Below are 19,365 nucleotides of genomic sequence, written 5' to 3'. Positions count from 1 at the left end.
ATTCAAAAGTTCCCATATTGTAGGTAGAGTTCATGATGACATCAGAATGGCATGGAGCCATCAGCAATGCTATGAAAGACCTGTTTCTTCTAGTTTTGACTGCTCTGCCAGGGCTTAACAAATGTGATCCACCTGCCGACCTGGCTATTCTTTTAAAGAGGAAGAAGTCGCACAGGGAGGCCTTCATCCTGTTGTGACTCGGTCATTCTTGATCATTCGGTTTTCCTAAGACTAATCGTCACGACTTTGTCTTTTGCAAGTAAACGTCTGGCTGCCCCAGGGTCATTCTCAAGCCTGTATCACACCCAAAACTTCAGGGTATCCACCAACTTCAATAGGAATTTATTGAAAATGTTGTTAAACAACATGGAAAACATGGCTGTGATGATCTTTTTGTCTTGAATAATAACAAAACCTTGGCATCAACTGTTTCCTGGTACGGTATTCAAGTTTAATGGCATTTCCACAATGTTCTCTCTGAAAAAACAAATGCAAACATCCAAATCATGAAACACGTCCAGGCGCTGTGCCAGTATTGTTTTAGTGTTGACAGGGGAGAACCATGTAGACAGGATTTTAGAAGAGACCATGTCTCTCCTGTACTGGCTTCTCTGCATCGGCTCCCTGTCAAATTCAAAATAGAATTCAAAATTCTTCTTCTAGCATACAAAGTCCTCAACAATCAGGCACCTTCATACCTGACAGAGCTCCTAGTCCCCTAATATCCAGGTAGAACCCTTCGCTCCCAGGATGCAGGGTTACTTGTGGTTCCTAGAGTTTCTAGTAAGTAGAATGGGAGCCAGAGCCTTCAGCTCTCAGGCTCCCCTCCTGTGGAGCCGTCTCCTAGTTTGGGTCCGGGATGCAGACACCCTCTCTATGTTTAAGAGCAGACTTAAGACCTTCCTTTTTGATTAAGCTTATAGTTAGGGCTGCTTAGGCCGGCCCTTAGATACGCTGCTATAGAGTGAGACTGCCAGGGGATCCCCCGTGGTGCACTGGGCTTCTCTCTCCTCCTCTCTGTCCTTCTCCTCATACGTGTTAATAACTCAACTTCTTCTCCGGAGCCTTTGTGCTTCCCCACTTCCCTGACTGATGCTGCTGCTGGAGGAGGCTGCAGACCTGAAGAGGCTCAAGCGGCCACTCGTAGCACCACCTGTTCACATCCCCGTCTGTCCATCAGTCTCTTCCCTTTCCTTCCCTCTTTACCTGTTCCTCTCTTTCCTTCTGTATATGTCTTCCTTCATTATCCGTCCTGCTCTCTCTCCCCCAACCGGTCAAAGCAGAAGGCCGTCTCCACTGATCCTGGATCTGCTCTACGTTCCTGTCTGTTAAAAGGAAGGTTTTCGTCGCCGCTGTTGCAGGATGTGCTTGCTGATGGAGAATCGTTGGGTGTAAATTGATTAAAGGAGTGTGGTACTGGACCTGCTCTACCTGTAAAGTGTCATGAGATAACTTTTGATGTGATTTGGCCCCATACAAATAAAATTGACGACTATTTTCTGACAGCCTGAACTGCAATGAGGTTAACTGGATTAGCAATAGCTGGAAAGACATGGAATACTTTGATCTTTGTCGCATTATAGACATTTTAACACCTCAACTGCAATATTAAGCCCTACCTGAGTTTCACAGCATTTTTGCGACAAGTACGGCTTCCAGCGAGTGCTAGGCTCTAAGGACTTTTTTTTAATTATTGGCAAAAAAAAATACTTAAAATGTACCAATTGAAGCGTGGGAGAAATACTTTGGGCGTGTCTTTTGTAAATAATCAGGTTTTGCTCTGAATCATGCAAAAGGGATACAAAAACAAAAAATGTGACTCATGTAAACACTAACACTATTTAGAATATGATCAACAGTGGGATTATGGGACATTCTGTTTCCAGAGATGTTATGAAGAACGGGAAGGAACTCTTACTAATGGAGGTCACCATATGCAAGTATCAAATAAGATCAGAACTTGTGGTTGTTCTGTATTTCTCGCCCTCTGAATCACGAAGTAAAGCTTCTATGAGTTGCAAATAGCGAACGCTGTAATGTAATGTAGTGATACTTCACCCCCAAAAGTGTATTTTTCTTTCAAGTACTCACAAGTAGGAGACTAAAAACAGTATAACACATCCAAGTTGGTGTTTCCGTGAACCAGCAGTCGGAGGGATTATGGGTAGTTTTTAGCGCCAGTCCGAGTGTTCGTTGGTGATTGAACAAGCAGCTGGATGGAGCAAATGTGGATTACCAAGCGCTTGATTTTTGTAGATGTTTGTGTTATATTAGCTTCAAGCTTAATGTAAGAGGCCGGTGATTTCTGCATTCTGGAATCACAAAGAAGCGATGCAGACGTGGACAGAAAAAAAAAAAAACCAACTTTTGTGAGCTCAACACATCTTTCTGTGAGTCCTTGAGAATACACTTTTAGGCTGAAGTACTGCTTTAATGTCACATTTTCCACTTTAAAACACGTTGTCACATCCAGCAAACATGACACCCAAGTCACCTACGTGTTGGCTACAATTCTACCTTTAGTTGGGCAAGTGTGTAGAAACTGTCCCTCGAGGTCAATTACCATCTGAATACATTGTTAGGCCGCCAAAACCCCCAATTTTAAACAAAAATCTTGAATTTAGACATGACAAACGTATAAAACAATTTTCAACCATCCAACCATGAAGCGGGCAAGCATGGGCGCACACAAACGGACGCGTGTACATGTAAATGTAAGAATACGACTTTAGTGACGTCAAAAGCAAAAGACCTAAAAAAAGCAGAAACAAACGCTGCAGTTCTTTTCCAAGCAGGAATTACATCATGTTTAGGTGAATGCTAATCCCGTACATTTGATCTCAACATGTTAGAGACGGTATTTCATTGTTCCTTGATTGGCAAACTAGTCATACACAGAATGAAGTTGCAATACAGTGGCTAAGTACATTTGGACAACAATAAGTCACAGATTCAACGCTGGTCATTCTTTCTTCGTGTCTCCCTGCTCCAGTTTGACCTCCTCATAGGTGGCGTCCTCCTCTTTCTCATCCCCATCGTCTGTCTTGGAGTTGGGAACCCAGAGTCCAGATTCTATGCACCTCTTCATGTGAGCTTTTGCCTCCTGAATCATTTCAAACAATCACATTTATCAATCACATGGTCGACACATTGTGGTACTAATACATGATCTGCTTTCTATCACAAAAAAACCTGTCGTCGTCAGCAAATAAACCTACCGTTGGATCCATTTTGCTAATAACATCTTGTAACATTTGGATGTCCTTCTCGTCAAAACATTTCTGCATCTCCTGAAAATGAAGTAACCGGCTTTGTGAGACATTTAAACCATCCTGAAGAAAAGGAGACAACCGTGTCAGCTTGAATACAAAATGACTTACAGCTGGCAGGCTCTCGTACACCTCAACAGGATCCAGCCCTCCAGGTCCAAGGCGCTTTTGTCGCTCCTCTTCCTCAAACTCCTTCATGGCCTTTTCGATACGGACCTTCGCTCTGCCCCGAACCCGCTCCTTAAATGACTCGAGCTCGTCATTGAAAGCGTCCTGGTACTGCTGATCTGATGTCTAAGGGGACATGGACATTCATAAGATCAATTCTCCCAACAATATCAGTCGTATCGCCATTAACAGGAACACACATCCTTTGGGGATATGCACTGTTTTTGCTGTCCTGAGCTCAGTGATTTGCACCTTAAAACTTCAGCCAACAAAGCATTTGTTGACGACTATCAGAGCGACTGCTACCACTAATCATGGCTGACTTTGTCAGAGGGGATGAGGATGAGTACTTCAATCACGAATCAAGGTCCTGGACCTGATCTACTGAAACCAGAGAACACAGAGGAGGAACTGCAGGCTTTGGAAGTTGAGAGGGAGGGATGCTAACCTGCCTATCTACTATAATTCAATGCGCTGCGCTAACTAGCGGTTAACCAGTCTCAGCTCCATGATACACACAGAGGAGAGAAGGGTATTTATCTTCTTGTCTGGCTCTGGGGATGCTGGCAAATGAGATGAATTCCCCCCAAATTTAATCGGATCCTTCAATAACTCAACATTTACCTTAATCTTGTTGAAAAACTGACGGAAGCAGCCGCGCGGGTCAACCTTGAGGCTTTTTGCCAACTCCAGAATAAACTGCATGACGATGGTCTGGTGAGCCACTTGCTCCATCAATGCATGTTTCTATAAAGAAGGCAAGCAATTTAAGAGTGTATTTATTTAAAGGACACAATGTGTATGAATGTATAATAGTAACCTTAAAAAAAAAAAGGGCCACAAAAGACTTCAGAACATCTAAATTTTATGTACATGCCAAGAAAGGACTGACTTTCATTCCCTTTCAGGAAAGTCAAGAAGAAATTACTTGTATGTGCTTACCTCCTCAACTTCAAGGTCAATACACATGATGACCAGGTAGTTGGCCGTCTCTTCACACACTAGATCAGGGTTGTCAGAGAGGTACTTCTGGCTGTCATCCCAGCGTCGCAGCATGCCTGCGGTGACAAAAGCGATGAACTACGACCAACATGCAGCGTGATGTAAGGAGCAGCAGGACTGGGACCTCAGTAATCCTTACCGAAATGTTTGATCTGCTTCTCGTATTTTTCCACAAAGGTTTTGTGCTTCTTCTCCTTTTCTTCTTCGGTCTCTTCTCCGGTTTCAGGTTTGACATTAACAATGCTCTAGGATGTCACAAAGTTGAAGAAAACAATCGTTACAACGTATAGATGTAATAAATGAACTAGAAGGAAGGAAGGAAAATATGACTAAGATTCACTGTCTACAATTTACTGCTCGCCGGAAATCCCCCTCTCAAAATAAAACCATCTCACAAAAGGAATTCTGCTGGTTGCACTAAAGATATACCAAAGCATGTTTATGCTAACATCCTCTCACCACCGAGCGAAGCAGTAAATTATTAAACGACAAGCACCCACACAGTCTTAAGGCCTCTCAAGTCTGGAACTGAACTAAGCAGTCACATCATTTTGACTGAATGATTGCTGGTCCTAAATACGGGTGATCTGCGTTCAACCATGTACCAGAACACCTCCTGCAGCTGAGCGTTAACGTGCTGCATGTACACCGGTAGGTATAACTGGGTCATGAGGTCCATGCTCTGCCCAAGTTTGAGTGGACCATGTCCTCCCAGCCCCAGATATCCATCCCACCTTGCTGAAGCCATCTTTACTGAGCGTGTCCACGTTCCATGGCATCTTCTTCTCTTCCCTGCGGTGGTCATCCAACTTCTTCTCCCATTCCCGTTCCTCTTTTTTCAGTTTCTTCTCATCAGCATGGGCTTTGTTCAGCTCTGTTTTGGCATCATCTGTTTTTGAGAGGTTCAGCTCTTGTATTTTCTTCTGTGCGTCAGCCAACTTACGCCGACAGTCAGAAAGCGACTTGTTCAATTCTTGTTCTTTCTTCTGGAATTCTTCCATTCGCTCCACACGTGCCTGCAAATATTTGAAAACCAGTCACAACAACAGCTTCATACCAGACTTTTAACTTGAAACGCAGCTGTTTTAAGATTTTGGTCCCCCATTGTGACCAACTTTCTTGTTGTGTATACTTTGGTCTATCAATCTCTATTACGCACAGGTTTGCAACTGTGAAGATGAAAATCGACTGATATTATACATGTACATTTGCTGTTTATGGAACTTTTCTAAAGAAAAAAGAAAAAATATCATGTTGATACGAAGTTTTGTGTCTATCCAAACATGGTGTTTTGTCAGGGCGAAGAGTAGTCATTACATAAGATATTCCAGTCTTATTCCATTCCTTATTGATACATCTGCCTATTAGTGGAGACACGTACAGATTATATGCATCCACTTTCAATACTCTATTTAACTCCTTTGTTGAAGAACTGCTTTTTCCCTGTTGATTCTCAGCATGTATTGCTCTAGAAACCTTTTTAAGAACAACTTACATTCTTTTTACTTTTTCTTATCTGCAATTTAATCCAATTTTCACTGTATCCACTGTGCCTTTGTACCACATTAAGCAAGTCGAGCAGCTGGATTTGAAGTTGGGTTTAAGCGAATGAAGAATGAAGTGGGAGAAGAGTGTCAGTAGCATGTATGAGGCCCATCTCTGCTCATGCCACTTCTTCTACTGTGTATATCTTCGACTTTGTGTTTCAAGCAATTTTGGAAAATTCACCCTCTCACCATTTGCATTGTCATACATGTGATAGTTTTTTTTTTAAGTACATTATTTGTAATCTGTTACGGGTTAATTTAGTTTTGTATCGGATATTTGGCAAATGTACGCACTACTTAAGTGTTTATACTATCAAAAAGAGCACAGGGCAGACGTGGAAATGTGGACCTCCTCCTCCTCCTCCCTGATCTTCACATCGTCTGTCTCAATACTGTACCTGGTGTCTCCATCTGAAGAGACTTGGTGTGTCGATGTTTGGGTGGGTATCATCCTCATCGTCTGACACCTCGATGTGGTCCCACACGCTATAGTCTATTCTAGACATGATGCCAAAAACAGCCTAACGCAAGCGGCGTTAGCTTGAGATGTGACTCGGCTAAATTGCTGAGCGAAATTGAGCTAATCCGAAGAGATTAATAAAAAAGTTAAAAACAGACCGACGCCGTGATGAAATATGTTCGTGTCTACAATGCAGCAGCAGCGTTTAACCGAGGCTAACTCAAATAAATCTATCAGAAGTATGCTAGCGAGTCTACTACGGAATTCTAGAAAGTACTCCTGCACATTTCCGGTAAACGTCCGCGCGTCTTGACGTCACAGAGACGTACGTCGCTCGCAGACTGTATGAAGATATTTCCCTTCGTAGAAAATGATGTCCATACATCTGAATAGTCTGGCTCCTAAGCCTGCTTTAACCGATTGTTTGTGGAACCAGAGTTATATTTTATTTAAAACATGAATTTGACAGAAAACTCTTCAAGAAAAGGTTTAAAAAGGAGTAGCAATCAAACATGGTCCCTTCATGTAATAATAGTAAATATAAATACAAATATCTGTAATATATGAATGTAAATGCATTGTAAATAACTAAATTGTCAAAGATAAATGTTAATATTTTTCATTTCATAAATACCCTTTCTTCTTCTCTCAGTAAATGCTGCTGCAACCATGTAAAGCTCCCCACTGTGGGATTAATAAAGTATTCCTTTTCTTATGGTTGCACTAATTCCATTGCATTAAAACAATAAATGTATTACTTGTTAATGGTTTACATAAGTTAAGCATGTCTTTACCTTTCTAAATAAAAATTGAAACTGTACACTCTATAAGTAAAACAGCAGTTTCTATCACGACCAAATTATCATACTGAATTAGTATTTTGGATTGATACACCTGTGTAATCAGCTTCGGTGGGTATCCCAGGTAGGGGGGGTCTTTAGAAAGTCAAGCAATTTGACTGTGTTACTGGGCCCATGAGAAAACTACCTGAAATTTTTATCCTTAACATATTCGGAAGTACTTTCTGTGGTAACCTTTGGTTTCTAGTCCTTCCAATTGCTGCTATTCTAATGATATATGAAAATATAAGAGGCTATGTTTCGTTGACAAATCCCCGTTCACCTCCACCTCACATTTGCAAAATATTAAAGTCGAACTGAAGAACAAATAATAAACTCAATATTTCAATGAGACAGAGGCACGATTACAGTGAAGAAAATCCATTATATTAAAAATGTAGTTCATGCTGAAGAAAAAATATATATCAATATACATAAAACAGAAAACTGCACGGGACCAGTTCTCCTGCTGGCCAACATTCACTTACACAAGACCACATCCAAAAATGTCAAACTCACTCAATAATTAACCATGGTGTAAATTTCTGTTATGGTACTGACAGCCCAAGTGGAAATGTTAACAATAACGTTACCAGCTCCAGGACCATTCAACCAACAACATCCATTGCTTTATTTCTCCTATTAAAGTTACAACAGACATCCCAGTTATTACGTGGTTAATTTTCCAGACGGATACTTTCGTCTGCATTTTATGGTGTTTTCATTGAATCAAACTCTTTCTAATAAAGTAGCAAAAAAATATATTATTCTTACAATACAGACACACACTGCAAGTTAAAAATGCAACCAACGAGAGGTTATGTGTGGCTTCTGTCCTCCGACGGCTCGGAGGTCTTGAACCCGGAACAGCAGATGGAGTTCTTGCCGTGCGTCTCACAGCACCGCCGCATGTCCCGGATCACGTCCTTACACATGCTCTCCACATACTTGTTAGCTGCAAAAGGTGGGCGTGTTAGCAAAAAAAAAGCAACAAAAATTTTTTTTAAAAAAATAAACCATAGTGTCTTTTTGATTTCAAATAATAATTCAATTAGTCGTACTCAATGTACCTTGTAAACACTTTTGAATTGCGCATGCTTGCTTCTGACACGGGTCTTTGTCCGGCATGTCTGAGAGACAGAAGACAACAATGTTTCGAAGTTGGCCTCTTGTAGTAAAAGTAGACTGACGAGCACCTTCGAAGGTCAAGATAGTGTCACTGACCGCATATAAGCCGACTCTTGATTACGAAGGGACGCTCGCCAGGGGTTGTCGTTGTGGCTGTAGCTTCTTCCTGCTAGCGAGGAATGTTTTGATCACGTGACGCACAGCGAGCCAATAGGATGCCTCGAAATTGCAACAGCGACATCCGGCGGTTCCGGTGTAACACAGACTGCCTACGCACACGAAACGCTATTGAGAGGAGACTATATTAAATCTGACAGTTGAAGCTGCTTTGCGTTAGTTTTTCATTCAAAGGGAAAACATGTTGTTTGAGGAAATTGTTGATATTCTCTGATGACGTTTGACAACAGAGTGACATGGCAACAGACAGTGCCGAGCATCTGTGAACAGTGAAAGTTGTCTTAAAGTTTCCTCTGATCTACTCCAGTCAGAGGTGTCTGCTCCATTTAAAAAAGCAAGTAAAAAAAAAGTAGAATTTGCTTTTAATTTAAATGTCAAGAATTGTTTTAGAGATTTTGACAGATTGGAAATGTTCATGAGGCAGAGATCTTTTGATGGACAGACACAATATCATCCATCCATCCATGGGTAACCAGACATCCCTCTCCCCAGCAGCAGACTCCAGCTCCTCCTGGGGGATCAGTGCATTCCCAGGCCAGATGATAATCCTTCCAACTTGTTCTGGGTCTCCCACGGGGCCTCCTACCAGTTGGATATGCCTGGAACTCCTCCAGAGGGAGGCATCATAGTCAGATGCGCGATCCACCTGAGCTGACTCCTCTGGATATGACGGAGCAGCGGGTGTGCTCAAAGCCCCATCCAGTTCATTGAATTTATATCATAATTCAAAATCAATTTCATATTCTGAATAATTATTTTTTTAATTTAAAGTTTATTCTGAAAGAGAAGCAATTAAGAAATATTTACAATAATGACCTGCTAGTCTTTAACATACAGAAATTGCAGTACTTAGCATTCAAGACACATTAATAATAATGTAGTAATCATGGCTATGTCAAGAGTAGCTACACATTTGCAATGTTACAAGTTGATTTCATTAATATGGAAAGCAAATCTAACAAAGAAAGTATAAATTAGATTTATTATAACATAATACCACATGAAAAACATCCACGATGGAATACATTCATGTTAAAATACTGACAAATTAAAAGGTATTTACCAACATACAACATTCAGGTGTGCTGATAATAAAATCCTTATAAATATCTGTTGAGTCATGAAAGCTCTTTCATTTCATTCTCCACGGAAGCAACAGTAAAATCCTCCTGGTATGTCCAATGTGGTCACCTGATCCCATCTCACAGCTTTTTTCAAGCCCCTGAGTGAAAGTAAAAGATGTGAAGAATCAGCGTATCAACACATCTTGCACATGCTCACATCTCTCCCCTACCTTTGCTCTTGGCCTTGACAACAAACTGCTTGGTCTTCTTCTCCAGTGTATTGGAGGCGGTGCAGGCGTAGGTCCCTGGGAGCAGTGATGAGGACGTCAGAACAGCTTCATCCTCCGTCCTCTCCTGCGTGAGATGGAGGGAATGCCAGCTGTATACAGGTGTGGGGTTACCTGTAGCAGTGCAGTTCAAGGAAGTCTCACTGCCCTCTATGAGGTCCACAGTTTCTGGTTCAGGACTGAGGAATGTTGGGGGAACTGGACAAATGATAACACACATGATGAGAATCACATTGTTTAAAGGAACACGCCAGTGCTTTGAGGGAGTACGCGTTCTTGCCATCCTCTCCAGAGCCAAAACACGATGACAGATAAACATCTCTACTCTGAGCACACATTAGGTCTGACCGCTCGGTAGCTTTGTGCAATGAAGCAGTGGGTGGGACGTGCTAGCATACCCCAGACAAAAGTATTCAAATTGATGGTGTAATGGATCTCAGTTTGTCCAGCCAACAATGTTTTCTTTTGAAGAAAGAAAATCAGAAAGTGCTGCAACGGGTCAGCCTGCCGCAACGGAATGTAGAATCAGGTGGTCTTCAAGGATGTGGGCAACAATTGCAGAGCACTAGATAGCAAAATGGTCAAAGGCACTTGAGTATAGAAGTAAAAATCCATTATTCAGTCATGAGTAGTCAAGGTGAAAACATGGTGAAACTGCCCACCTCTACAAATTTTTTAGTGTCCAAAGTTTTGAGCTGCAGCGTTGAATAACTGTGGCCAGTTAAGAAAGTAGTTCCAGCTATGTACCTGCTTCTAAAGTGACAACATATCCAATTTAATTTTGGATGTCATGCTATATCTGATGCACAACCCTAACTATATGAATGTAAGCAAAGACCACCATGGAGAAAAGTGTATTTGATGGAATGTACACTTTCCACCCAATACCATTCACTGTGCCAGGCTAAAGAGCGGCTAGCTGATCTCTGCTGAGCTCCCTCATGCAGATTCTTCTTGTCTGGTTCGGAGGGGGAAGGGTAATAAATGTGTGAGGCAAAAAAAGATTGCCATGTACTTTCTGAGTACTTCTTTCTTTCTTTCTTTCTTTCTTTCTCAATTCATATTTTTGTCTTCATTAGTGCATATTCTTATTTTTTCACATTCGAAATAAACTGAAATAAACTAAAGTATACAACACACAAGAGCCTGATTTAGGAGGAGCGGCTTGAAGACTGTGACTCACAGTACACAGAGGCATTTAGAGGCTCTGAGGCTAGAGTAGGAGGTGGCTGTGGTCCCTCTGGTCCAAGTTCCAGCTCTGCTACACATCTGTACTGTGCTCCGTTGTCAGCTTTGGTCGGTGTGATCATGAGGATGGAGGACACTTGGACAGGTGAGGAAGACGTGAGGTCTGAAAAGGAGTGGTTATAAACCTCAGTATGACCTCTGTACCACCTCAAGCTGAGGTACTGAACAGGAGCAATATTTTGCACTTCGCAGAGCAGCTGGTACTCTTTTCCCTCCACCATGGGGCCAGTGTGATTGACAGTCCTGATGGTGACACTATCCGGGGTTTCTAAATGAATAAAAAAGTTCAAGTCAGTCAAAAAGGTTCAGAAGAGCCGTGTAATCTTACACTCAACACAGCTGACTCACTATAGAGGACGAGGTTGAGCTTCTCCTCACACTGTCGCGGCGCTGTGAAAAACACCCCATAACAGATGGGCTCCTCTATCCAGTCGATCAGACTGTCCACCTTCCATTGGACGGACAGGTCCTGCTGTGTGTGAGCGGCATTGATGGATGATTCCCAGCCCAGGACACGAACCGGCCTAGCCGCCTCGCAGCTGACCGTCACCGGCTCCCCGAACCCCACAACAACCCTGGAGGGCTTGAGGATTAAGGAGCAACCATCACCTGACACTGAGACAAACAGCAACAATCATCATCACCTTCCTGATGTTCCTGTAAACAAGCCCTCCTCTTACATAACCTTGCCATCAGAATAATCATGTCAGAATAAGGGATTGGCCTCATTTCTACACACCTGAGAATAAAAACGCCGCTAGAACTTCCTTGTCAATTATTCATTGATAGGGGATGACAACAAAATATATATTAAGGTGTTTTTCGTGTTTACTTTAACCTGAAACGTGACATCATTTACTGAAACTGACATGTAGTGATAGGCTGACAGGGTTCGTCTTTGAACTTTACCGAAACATCTTCATGACTTTTCCCACGCCTTTAATGACATTTTCATGACTATGTATTCTCTAAAACATCTCAAATCCATGTCTAATGGCCAAAAATGACAAACTCTGTTTCGCGCAGCATAAACATATATTCAAGGAAATATCCCCAATGAGATTTTCCTCAATCTTAACTAATATCACATATGTCTTCATGTATGTGCAGAGCACATTTCCAGACTTTTCCGGGCTTGGAAACTGCCCTTTTCAAATTCCATGAATTTTCCAGGTTTTTCATAAGCATATGAAGCCTGACTCAGGCTGCAGAATATACTTCGGACACCTAAACGCAACATGCCCTGTTTTACTCTGCAAACATCCAGAATGCACAAATGAGAACTTCTTAAAGAAAGAACAATGATGGTGATGGTTGAGATGGTGTAGTAATCACCGATGAGAGGCTCTCATTTATCACCTCACAACCATTCCACAAGACATTTACGATTATCTACAACCACAGCAATTGAGGACAAAACATCTCACCTGAGTGGAACATGAAAAGCGTCAGAATCCATTTCAGAAACTTGTTTCCCATGTTATTTTGTGCGGCGAGCCTTCGCTTATCGAGCCAGAGAAAGAAAATTCCAACTTGAACTTGCTTGGCAACTCTGCAGGGAACTATGTTGCAACAAAAGGGCCCCCTTCATCCCAGCTGACTTTGGGGGAGGTGGGGGTAAAAGGGAAAGAGGGAAATTCAACAATTGGCAAATCCCTGAATAAGACAACCACATCCTTTGTACCTCAGTGGGTCAGTTCATAAATGACACAGTAGAAATGCTGCAGATGCAGGGCGCAAATTAAACGTCAGTAAATATGTTAGGGATAAAAGGGACTACAGGCATTTTTATATGTTCACCACAAGTCATTATACAAAAGCAATTCCATATCATGAAACAAATTCTTGCTTAAAAGAACTTTGCTTTTCCAATCTTACAGTATAGATATAATAGTTATCGCACATATTTATATTCTCCTCGCTCTGTAAAAGCCGCTGCATCAGTCAAAGCTCTGATTTTTAGGTGGTTGTCTAATCGTTGTTTATTTCACTTCTGCTCATCTCCTACGGCTTCTGAACTCCGTGTTTTTCGAAATCCCAGCAGGCAGGCGTGTTGGTGCTGCGCAGCTTGTCGCTTGTACGACTCACACTGTGACCAGAATGCTGCACAACGAATCAGCTCCCTCCACAATGAAAAGTGAGGAAGTAATCGGATCCTTTTTTTTTTGGATGGGTGGGTGGGGGTGGGGGTGGGGGGGGGGGTGATAGTGGGGGTATTTCTGGACAGCACAGCTGAGAAACTCAATGTACAGATGATATTCCCACTGAATATGCAGTTCCTTCTATGTATGTGAATTAACTTTTAAACCTCATGACAAAATGGTGTGGTGTTCGCTCTGCCAGGTTGTTATAGCAACACAGTCAGAGCAAACGGTGCCTTCAGACTTTCTGTGAATGAGGATAAAGAACATGGTTTGAGGGAAAAAATGTTTTATATTGGCAAGTGGAAGCAGGATAACAACCATCCTTCTTTACATTCAGTTTGTTCACTACTAATTAGTATGGCAGCCTCAGCACTGTATAATGTACGCTGGTTTGAATGAGAGAGAAAGAAGTCCAACAAAAGGTGGCAGGGAGACGTGTTAATGAAAGACACCGGTTTGACTTCGCCTCCATCAGTATTCTGGCCAAGAATGTAATTGAGCAACTCATGAATATGCACAAAATGCATGTGGAGTTATAGTCCTTTTCAATGATTCCTCACATGCTGGCGCTCTCTGTGTCAAGAAAATCCGTCATCATATTTCAGTGGCTCAGAAATAATTTCAATAGAGACAACAATTGGCTTGGTACTACAGTGGAGGCGCATCAAAGGACTTGGTAGTGTTTTCAGTGCAAAAAAAGAAACATCTTTCAGAATGGTATCAACACAGATAATATAAAAATATACATATAGAAAGGTATTTTTACAGAGGATGAAATGAGCATAGCGAAAGTACAAACACATGAAATAACACATTTTTCTAAAATTAAGTAAACATTTGTATTCTGGGAATTATCTCCTGTACCTCTGCTGTACAGAGGCATATTGTTTTTACCTGAGGGGGGAAAAAAAAACCTGCCGTGTTTTTCCTGAGTTAACAAGTTTAATATCTGATTAATTTAGAAAATGAGAAAATTACAAAAAAAAAAAAAAACAAACAGTCAAAACAGCCATTTTTTTCTGAAATGAGATAATTATGGATTATCATGTATTTTCTCCCCTAGAAAACAAACAAACAACTGAATAAAAAAAATTCTGCTGTTTTCTGAATTCAAGAGATATCTAAGTCTTTAATTCAGGAAAACCCAGTTGATTATTTCTTCTCAAGTGAATGCAATACACATCTGTACAGCAATGTCAAGTGTTATTAATGTAGCCGAGTCAAATAAGAACGAGAGGATCTATAATTCATGAAGGCGGAAGCTGTTGTGGTGCAGCAATAATCAGGAAATAATGCAATTTAGAAATAATGACTTAAAAAAAAAAAAGCATGAAATTACAACTGAGGGTAGAGGAACAAGCTGCTAAAGCCTCTCGTCTGTTATAAAATGGCTGTTCACTGTCAAATAAACGCATCAGGTGTGTGTGTGTGTGTTACACAGATTCCTAACTGGACGTGATGCGTGAAGACCAGTGAGCAAACGTCCATTTCTTTCCAGTGATGTCACATCCGACTTCCGCAAACGGGCAAAGCAACTGTGCGTTTAGACAAAGAAATGAAAAAATGGCTCTGTTTTGCAGTCAGTCAAATTCTGCCTGCGCAGTCATGTGACCGCAAGAGTTTTTTTTTAACAGCACTGCACAAATGTTGCAGGAATGGATTTTTGTAAAAGCTTTTTGGTTCTTGCTGTTTATTTAGTCGAATATTATTTTGAAAGCCATGCTGGAAAAAACTGGTTTTCATGCTAGTTTGAATTCGCATGTATGATTTAGGAGATTCTCGTGTCACAGTTATCAGGAATTTGTGAACATTTTTCTCGTTCACTGCCATATTTTTTTGGTTTCAATCACAATGCTGCGCAGCACTCATGTTAATCTGAGGACGAGAGAAATAACAGGTTAAAACCATGTCATGTTTAAAAAAAAAACAACAAAAAAAACGCACAATAAAAATCTGGTAGTTGCGTTCAAGCAGTTAATGGGAAAGATCCTGACATAGAAAAAAAACAGTAGGGTAACTATTTGAATAAAAAAATAGTAACATTTGTGCACAGATTTGGAATCTTTCCTTTTTTGGAAAAAAAACAAAAACAAAAAAAAAAAAGGACCCTGGCTGGTAACGAGTATGAATGAGTGGGCCTTGAAGTAGAATAATCTTTAGAACCCCAAGATTAAATAACTAAGACATGACTCATTTGTAAAAGACAAGCAAAAAAAAAAAAAATTGTCACGCGTTTCTTGAGCTACATCATCATTCACTGTGCAACAACCTGCGTTCCTGCCGGAGTGCGCTTGCCAGCTCGTTGCATGTTAGGAAAAAGTGACGTCGCCATCGAGTTTGTCTTGTATTTGCTGCTGGAGCTGCGCTGAGTTCAACACAAGGTTGACAGAATTAGTGGATTTACACACGTTTAACTCAACATTTCTCCTGTGGGATTATTCTTATACACATTTTTTTTTTTTTTAAGTAATTGGAGGAGTGGATTAAAGGAAACCCAGCTTCCTCTGGCTGCATTTCTTGTGGGAGAGTCAATTTCTTGCCAGCGCAGACCTAATGTAGGAAATTAGCGCCACTGTAACAACTGAAAAAGAGTGAGCTGCATGCTTTCTCGTAACAGAGTTGGGGAGGAACTGGATTAGCAAACGACTGCATTGTATAAGCAATTTAAAATAATGAGTAACTTTCCTGATTGCACGTAAGAAGACTTTTTGTGAACGATATTGATTAGCAGAGCTCAAAGCTGATGGGATCATGCATTCTTGAACGCAGCCAAACACGGGCAAAAGTCCACCAGCTGAGCATACAGAGCAGAGCAGAGCACCCTGAGGCCCGACACACAAAAGAGTAACAGCTCCAAGCACAAAAACAACAACAAAAAGCTCCTTTTTGATTGTAAAGCCATGCAAAATAGAATCAAAATTTAAAAAACAATAAAAAAATAAAAAATATCCTCATACAGCTCCGGCGGTTGGCTGTCCTCTGAGATAGCTGCCTTTGCTGAGAGAAAATGTGCCATCAGGTGTCACCAAAAATAGACCAACAATGGCTCCCAGGGCTCCCAGGGACACAAATACTCCAAGTATGGCTGCAAGGGTTGGTGAATGCCCTGTGGGAGATGGGAGTTCATGTTATTCTCTTTCTCTCTCTCTCTCTCTCATCTATTTGGACTCTCTGGTCTTGCAACCTGAGAGATTCTCTGTTTGTGAGAAACCACGCATCCCACAATAAAAATCAAAACAAAGAGCACAGCCATTACAATCCCAGCAGTGGTCCCGGGGCGACTACCTGATGGAGAACAACAGCATGGTGGGATTATCAAACGATTAGCGCAGAAAGAGAAAAAAAACCTCAACAAACTTAATGAGTATCTTACTTGGAGCTTCTGTGACGATGAAATATTTGGTGCTGACGCCCTCCGTGTTAGACGCTGTGCAGCTGTAGGTCCCAGGAAGTGGGAAGGAGGGTGTCAGAATGGGTTGATTCCCTTGAAGGGTTTCAGTCTCTATCTGTATGGCGTGTGAGAGATGCCACTTGTGGACTGGCAAGGGGTTTCCCGAGGCAGTGCAGTTTAAACTTATTTTCCCACCGGGTGGAAGTGTTAGCAACTCTTCTTCAGGTTCGCTGAAGGTTGGAGGGTCTGAGGACAACAGATGAAATTTAAAAACAGAGGAAAAAAAAGTAAACTAACAGAGAAAACAAAAAAAAGAAAACCTTAAAGATCTCCTGATCATGACATGACGATTGTGCTAAACTTACAATGTACAGTCAATACACGGGGCTGGGATGACATCATGAGAGGTTTTAGTTCTGGTGGTTCAAAGTTTAGCCCTGCCTGGCAGCAAATCTTTCCTCCATGATGATCTCTGTGGGCGGGCAGGAGGAGGACAGACGATACATTGACTGGAGATGAACTAGCATCGTGGAAGGTCTGGATGTGGACAACCTTTTGTCCGATTAGCCACAACACAGTGAGGTTCCTTGCTGGTGCCACGTTGACAATGTCACACGTCATTTGATACTCTTCACCCTCCACCATGGGACCCATGGGACTCGACGGCGATAAAGACACGCTGTCAGGCATTTCTGGAGATTGAAAGAAGAAAAAAAAAAAAAGGAAAAACACGAGTCATGACTTCTGATAAATTTTCGACTTAAAAATACTTATTTGTCATCTTCCCCTGAGCCAGACCAGAAAGATACCCTTCTTTACTGTGTGTGTGTGTGTGTGTGTGTATTAGGAAGCTGAGACCAACAGACACCAGATGATCGCTAGTTAGCTTCGCACAATGAATGGTAGTGAATGGGTGGGATAGCATACCTGTCAAAAGTCATCAAACCATCTTTCTCCAAATGGTCTTAACCTGCATTAATAGAACTAGAGTTGCGTACAATGTTTTCTAGGAACTCACAATTTAAAATGAGGAGATTTTATTCTTTCAAAATCAGATACACAACTAGAAGTATTTTTCTGACATTTGTTGACCAGGAGAAGAGCGACCGCTACTGTTCATCATGGCCGACTTTGAAACGAGGACGAGGATGAGGATATTTACGTCTGAACGAAACCAGATCCTGATCCATTTCATTCAGAATAGGAAGTGGACAAGCGACTTTTGGAAGCTGAGCGGGCAAGACAGGGGTACGCTACATGATTGTGCTAAGCTAACAAGCAGGCAGACAGTCTTCTGTTGAGCTTAACTCTTTGATGCCCGCACTGAAAAAAAGAAGGACACCATTCCCCTTCTCTGGCTTTAGGGAGGAAGCTAAATGTTTCCCTACTTACTGTAAACGGTAACAGGTAGCTCGACTGTACACTGATCACCATTCAGCAGATTGATGAAGCACTCTGGATCGTAGTTCCATTTATTCACCGGGTTTATCACAAAGGGAAGAGTTGTAGCCCGTTTTATCAGCCCTGTGCCACCAGATGAAGACTCCCAACCAATGCCCTCAGACTGATTGGTTAAGGAGCTGCAGTTGACCGAGAAGGAGTCACCGTATCTCACCACGACTTGAGGAGGAATCAAGACAAGGGGACAGGCGGCGCCGACGACTTTTCCTGCTACCACAAACAGTGCAAAGGGACATGAATTAAACAGTGTTCAGCGCAGCATTCATGCATGGCCTGGACAATGAAGTACATTATGGTTCAAATCATCTCCCACTAAGAATGACGAGATTGACCGAGGAACTGTTCTTTCATTCATTTGGGTGACTTCACCTCGAGCTTTGCAAAACAAAACTGAAAGCAGCACAAATATGAATGACTGATTGTGTTAACTTTAAGTAAATATAAGATTTTTTAAAAAACTACAAAAGGTTTGTCTCGACATATCTTTCTACAGGGATGAAAGAGAAACATTAAATCGTGTAGATACAGTTCAACTTTCCCTATCAGAGCGACATTACCTCGCAATAAGATGGGTTAATTTTGGTCCCCAACACACAAAAAGTACAAATTAAATCATTATTAGTTGATCACATCATGTCTGTAGGCCAGGCGCGATGAATAGACGATGAAACATAAAGTAAATGTGCAAAAACAAACCGAAGCAAATGTTTTGCTTGAGCGAACAGACAACGAGAGGTACAAAGAACAGAAATGCTCACGTAAATTACCTGCAGACGCAATTAAACCGCCGAATACGAAGAACAATATCATGATGTGTGCACAAAAAAAGACTTTTACGAGCAGAAGAACTCCAAAAAGGGTCAACTTTGACTCATTTGCTTCCAAATCTGCCGCCCTCACAGACGCTTTCGTTCCAGCAGTCACTCAAGAAGTGGTGGTGGTGCATTGACGTGTGATCCGTTGACTTTAATCCCGGAAGTGTTTGATTGGAATTAGCTGAACACCAGTAGCTTATCCTAACTAGGGGGTTGTCTAAAATAATGTTTCGACTTTTTGTTTTTGTTTGCTGAATGCCTGTTCTCGTCCTTTCTTATAGTAATTGGCAAACACCGCTGACGTCTCTGACGTCACTTGTCAGCTCCAGTTTAGCATGGCGCCTGTAAACAGATGGCAGTTGCCA

The 19,365-nt window shown here is 41.6% G+C and overlaps 4 protein-coding genes across 7 annotated transcripts; all 4 read right to left on the bottom strand.

Annotated features, from left to right (window-relative positions):
• Positions 1 to 2,713: 2,713 nt before the first annotated feature.
• Positions 2,714 to 6,755, bottom strand: LOC147244829 (hsp90 co-chaperone Cdc37). Its single transcript, XM_086184242.1, has 8 exons — positions 6,385 to 6,755; positions 5,174 to 5,455; positions 4,579 to 4,684; positions 4,380 to 4,495; positions 4,062 to 4,184; positions 3,381 to 3,563; positions 3,219 to 3,290; positions 2,714 to 3,103 (listed from the first exon to the last, which is right to left on the bottom strand). Exons 1-8 carry the CDS (start codon positions 6,490 to 6,492, stop codon positions 2,963 to 2,965), a joined length of 1,131 nt encoding a protein of 376 aa, XP_086040368.1. The 5' UTR covers positions 6,493 to 6,755; the 3' UTR covers positions 2,714 to 2,962.
• An 895-nt stretch (positions 6,756 to 7,650) lies between these two features.
• cmc4 (C-x(9)-C motif containing 4 homolog (S. cerevisiae)) lies at positions 7,651 to 8,611 on the bottom strand. The gene is made up of 3 exons (XM_086184251.1): positions 8,510 to 8,611; positions 8,356 to 8,415; positions 7,651 to 8,240 (listed from the first exon to the last, which is right to left on the bottom strand). Exons 2-3 carry the CDS (start codon positions 8,411 to 8,413, stop codon positions 8,104 to 8,106), a joined length of 195 nt encoding a protein of 64 aa, XP_086040377.1. The 5' UTR covers positions 8,414 to 8,415; positions 8,510 to 8,611; the 3' UTR covers positions 7,651 to 8,103.
• Positions 8,612 to 9,382: 771 nt separating this feature from the next.
• On the bottom strand, positions 9,383 to 12,750 carry LOC147244827 (transmembrane and immunoglobulin domain-containing protein 1-like). Of its 2 annotated transcripts, XM_086184250.1 has the most exons (5): positions 12,617 to 12,750; positions 11,538 to 11,804; positions 11,125 to 11,457; positions 9,885 to 10,139; positions 9,383 to 9,812 (listed from the first exon to the last, which is right to left on the bottom strand). In XM_086184250.1, the coding sequence occupies exons 1-5, from the start codon at positions 12,666 to 12,668 to the stop codon at positions 9,805 to 9,807; spliced, it is 915 nt and encodes a 304-aa protein (XP_086040376.1). In that variant the 5' UTR covers positions 12,669 to 12,750; the 3' UTR covers positions 9,383 to 9,804. The 2 variants fall into 2 exon arrangements, with proteins under 2 accessions (XP_086040376.1, XP_086040375.1); XM_086184249.1 differs by lacking the exon at positions 9,383 to 9,812 and having other exon boundaries at positions 9,868 to 10,139.
• A 725-nt stretch (positions 12,751 to 13,475) lies between these two features.
• On the bottom strand, positions 13,476 to 19,264 carry LOC147244826 (intercellular adhesion molecule 3-like). Of its 3 annotated transcripts, none has more exons than XM_086184247.1 (5): positions 18,953 to 19,262; positions 18,117 to 18,392; positions 17,090 to 17,416; positions 16,707 to 16,970; positions 13,476 to 16,439 (listed from the first exon to the last, which is right to left on the bottom strand). In XM_086184247.1, exons 1-5 carry the CDS (start codon positions 18,993 to 18,995, stop codon positions 16,285 to 16,287), a joined length of 1,065 nt encoding a protein of 354 aa, XP_086040373.1. In that variant the 5' UTR covers positions 18,996 to 19,262; the 3' UTR covers positions 13,476 to 16,284. The 3 variants fall into 3 exon arrangements, with proteins under 3 accessions (XP_086040373.1, XP_086040372.1, XP_086040374.1); XM_086184246.1 differs by having other exon boundaries at positions 13,477 to 16,439; positions 18,117 to 18,395; positions 18,953 to 19,261; XM_086184248.1 differs by having other exon boundaries at positions 16,310 to 16,618; positions 18,117 to 18,395; positions 18,953 to 19,264.
• Between the last annotated feature and the right edge of the window lie 101 nt (positions 19,265 to 19,365).

This window comes from Aulostomus chinensis, chromosome 18 (assembly GCF_037954235.1).
Source record: "Aulostomus chinensis isolate RoL2024-O1b breed Wild chromosome 18, RoL_Achi_v1.0, whole genome shotgun sequence".
NCBI lineage: Eukaryota > Metazoa > Chordata > Actinopteri > Syngnathiformes > Aulostomidae > Aulostomus > Aulostomus chinensis.
The sequence above is the reverse complement of the archived record's forward strand: the minus strand, read 5'-3'. Positions and strand labels throughout refer to the sequence as shown.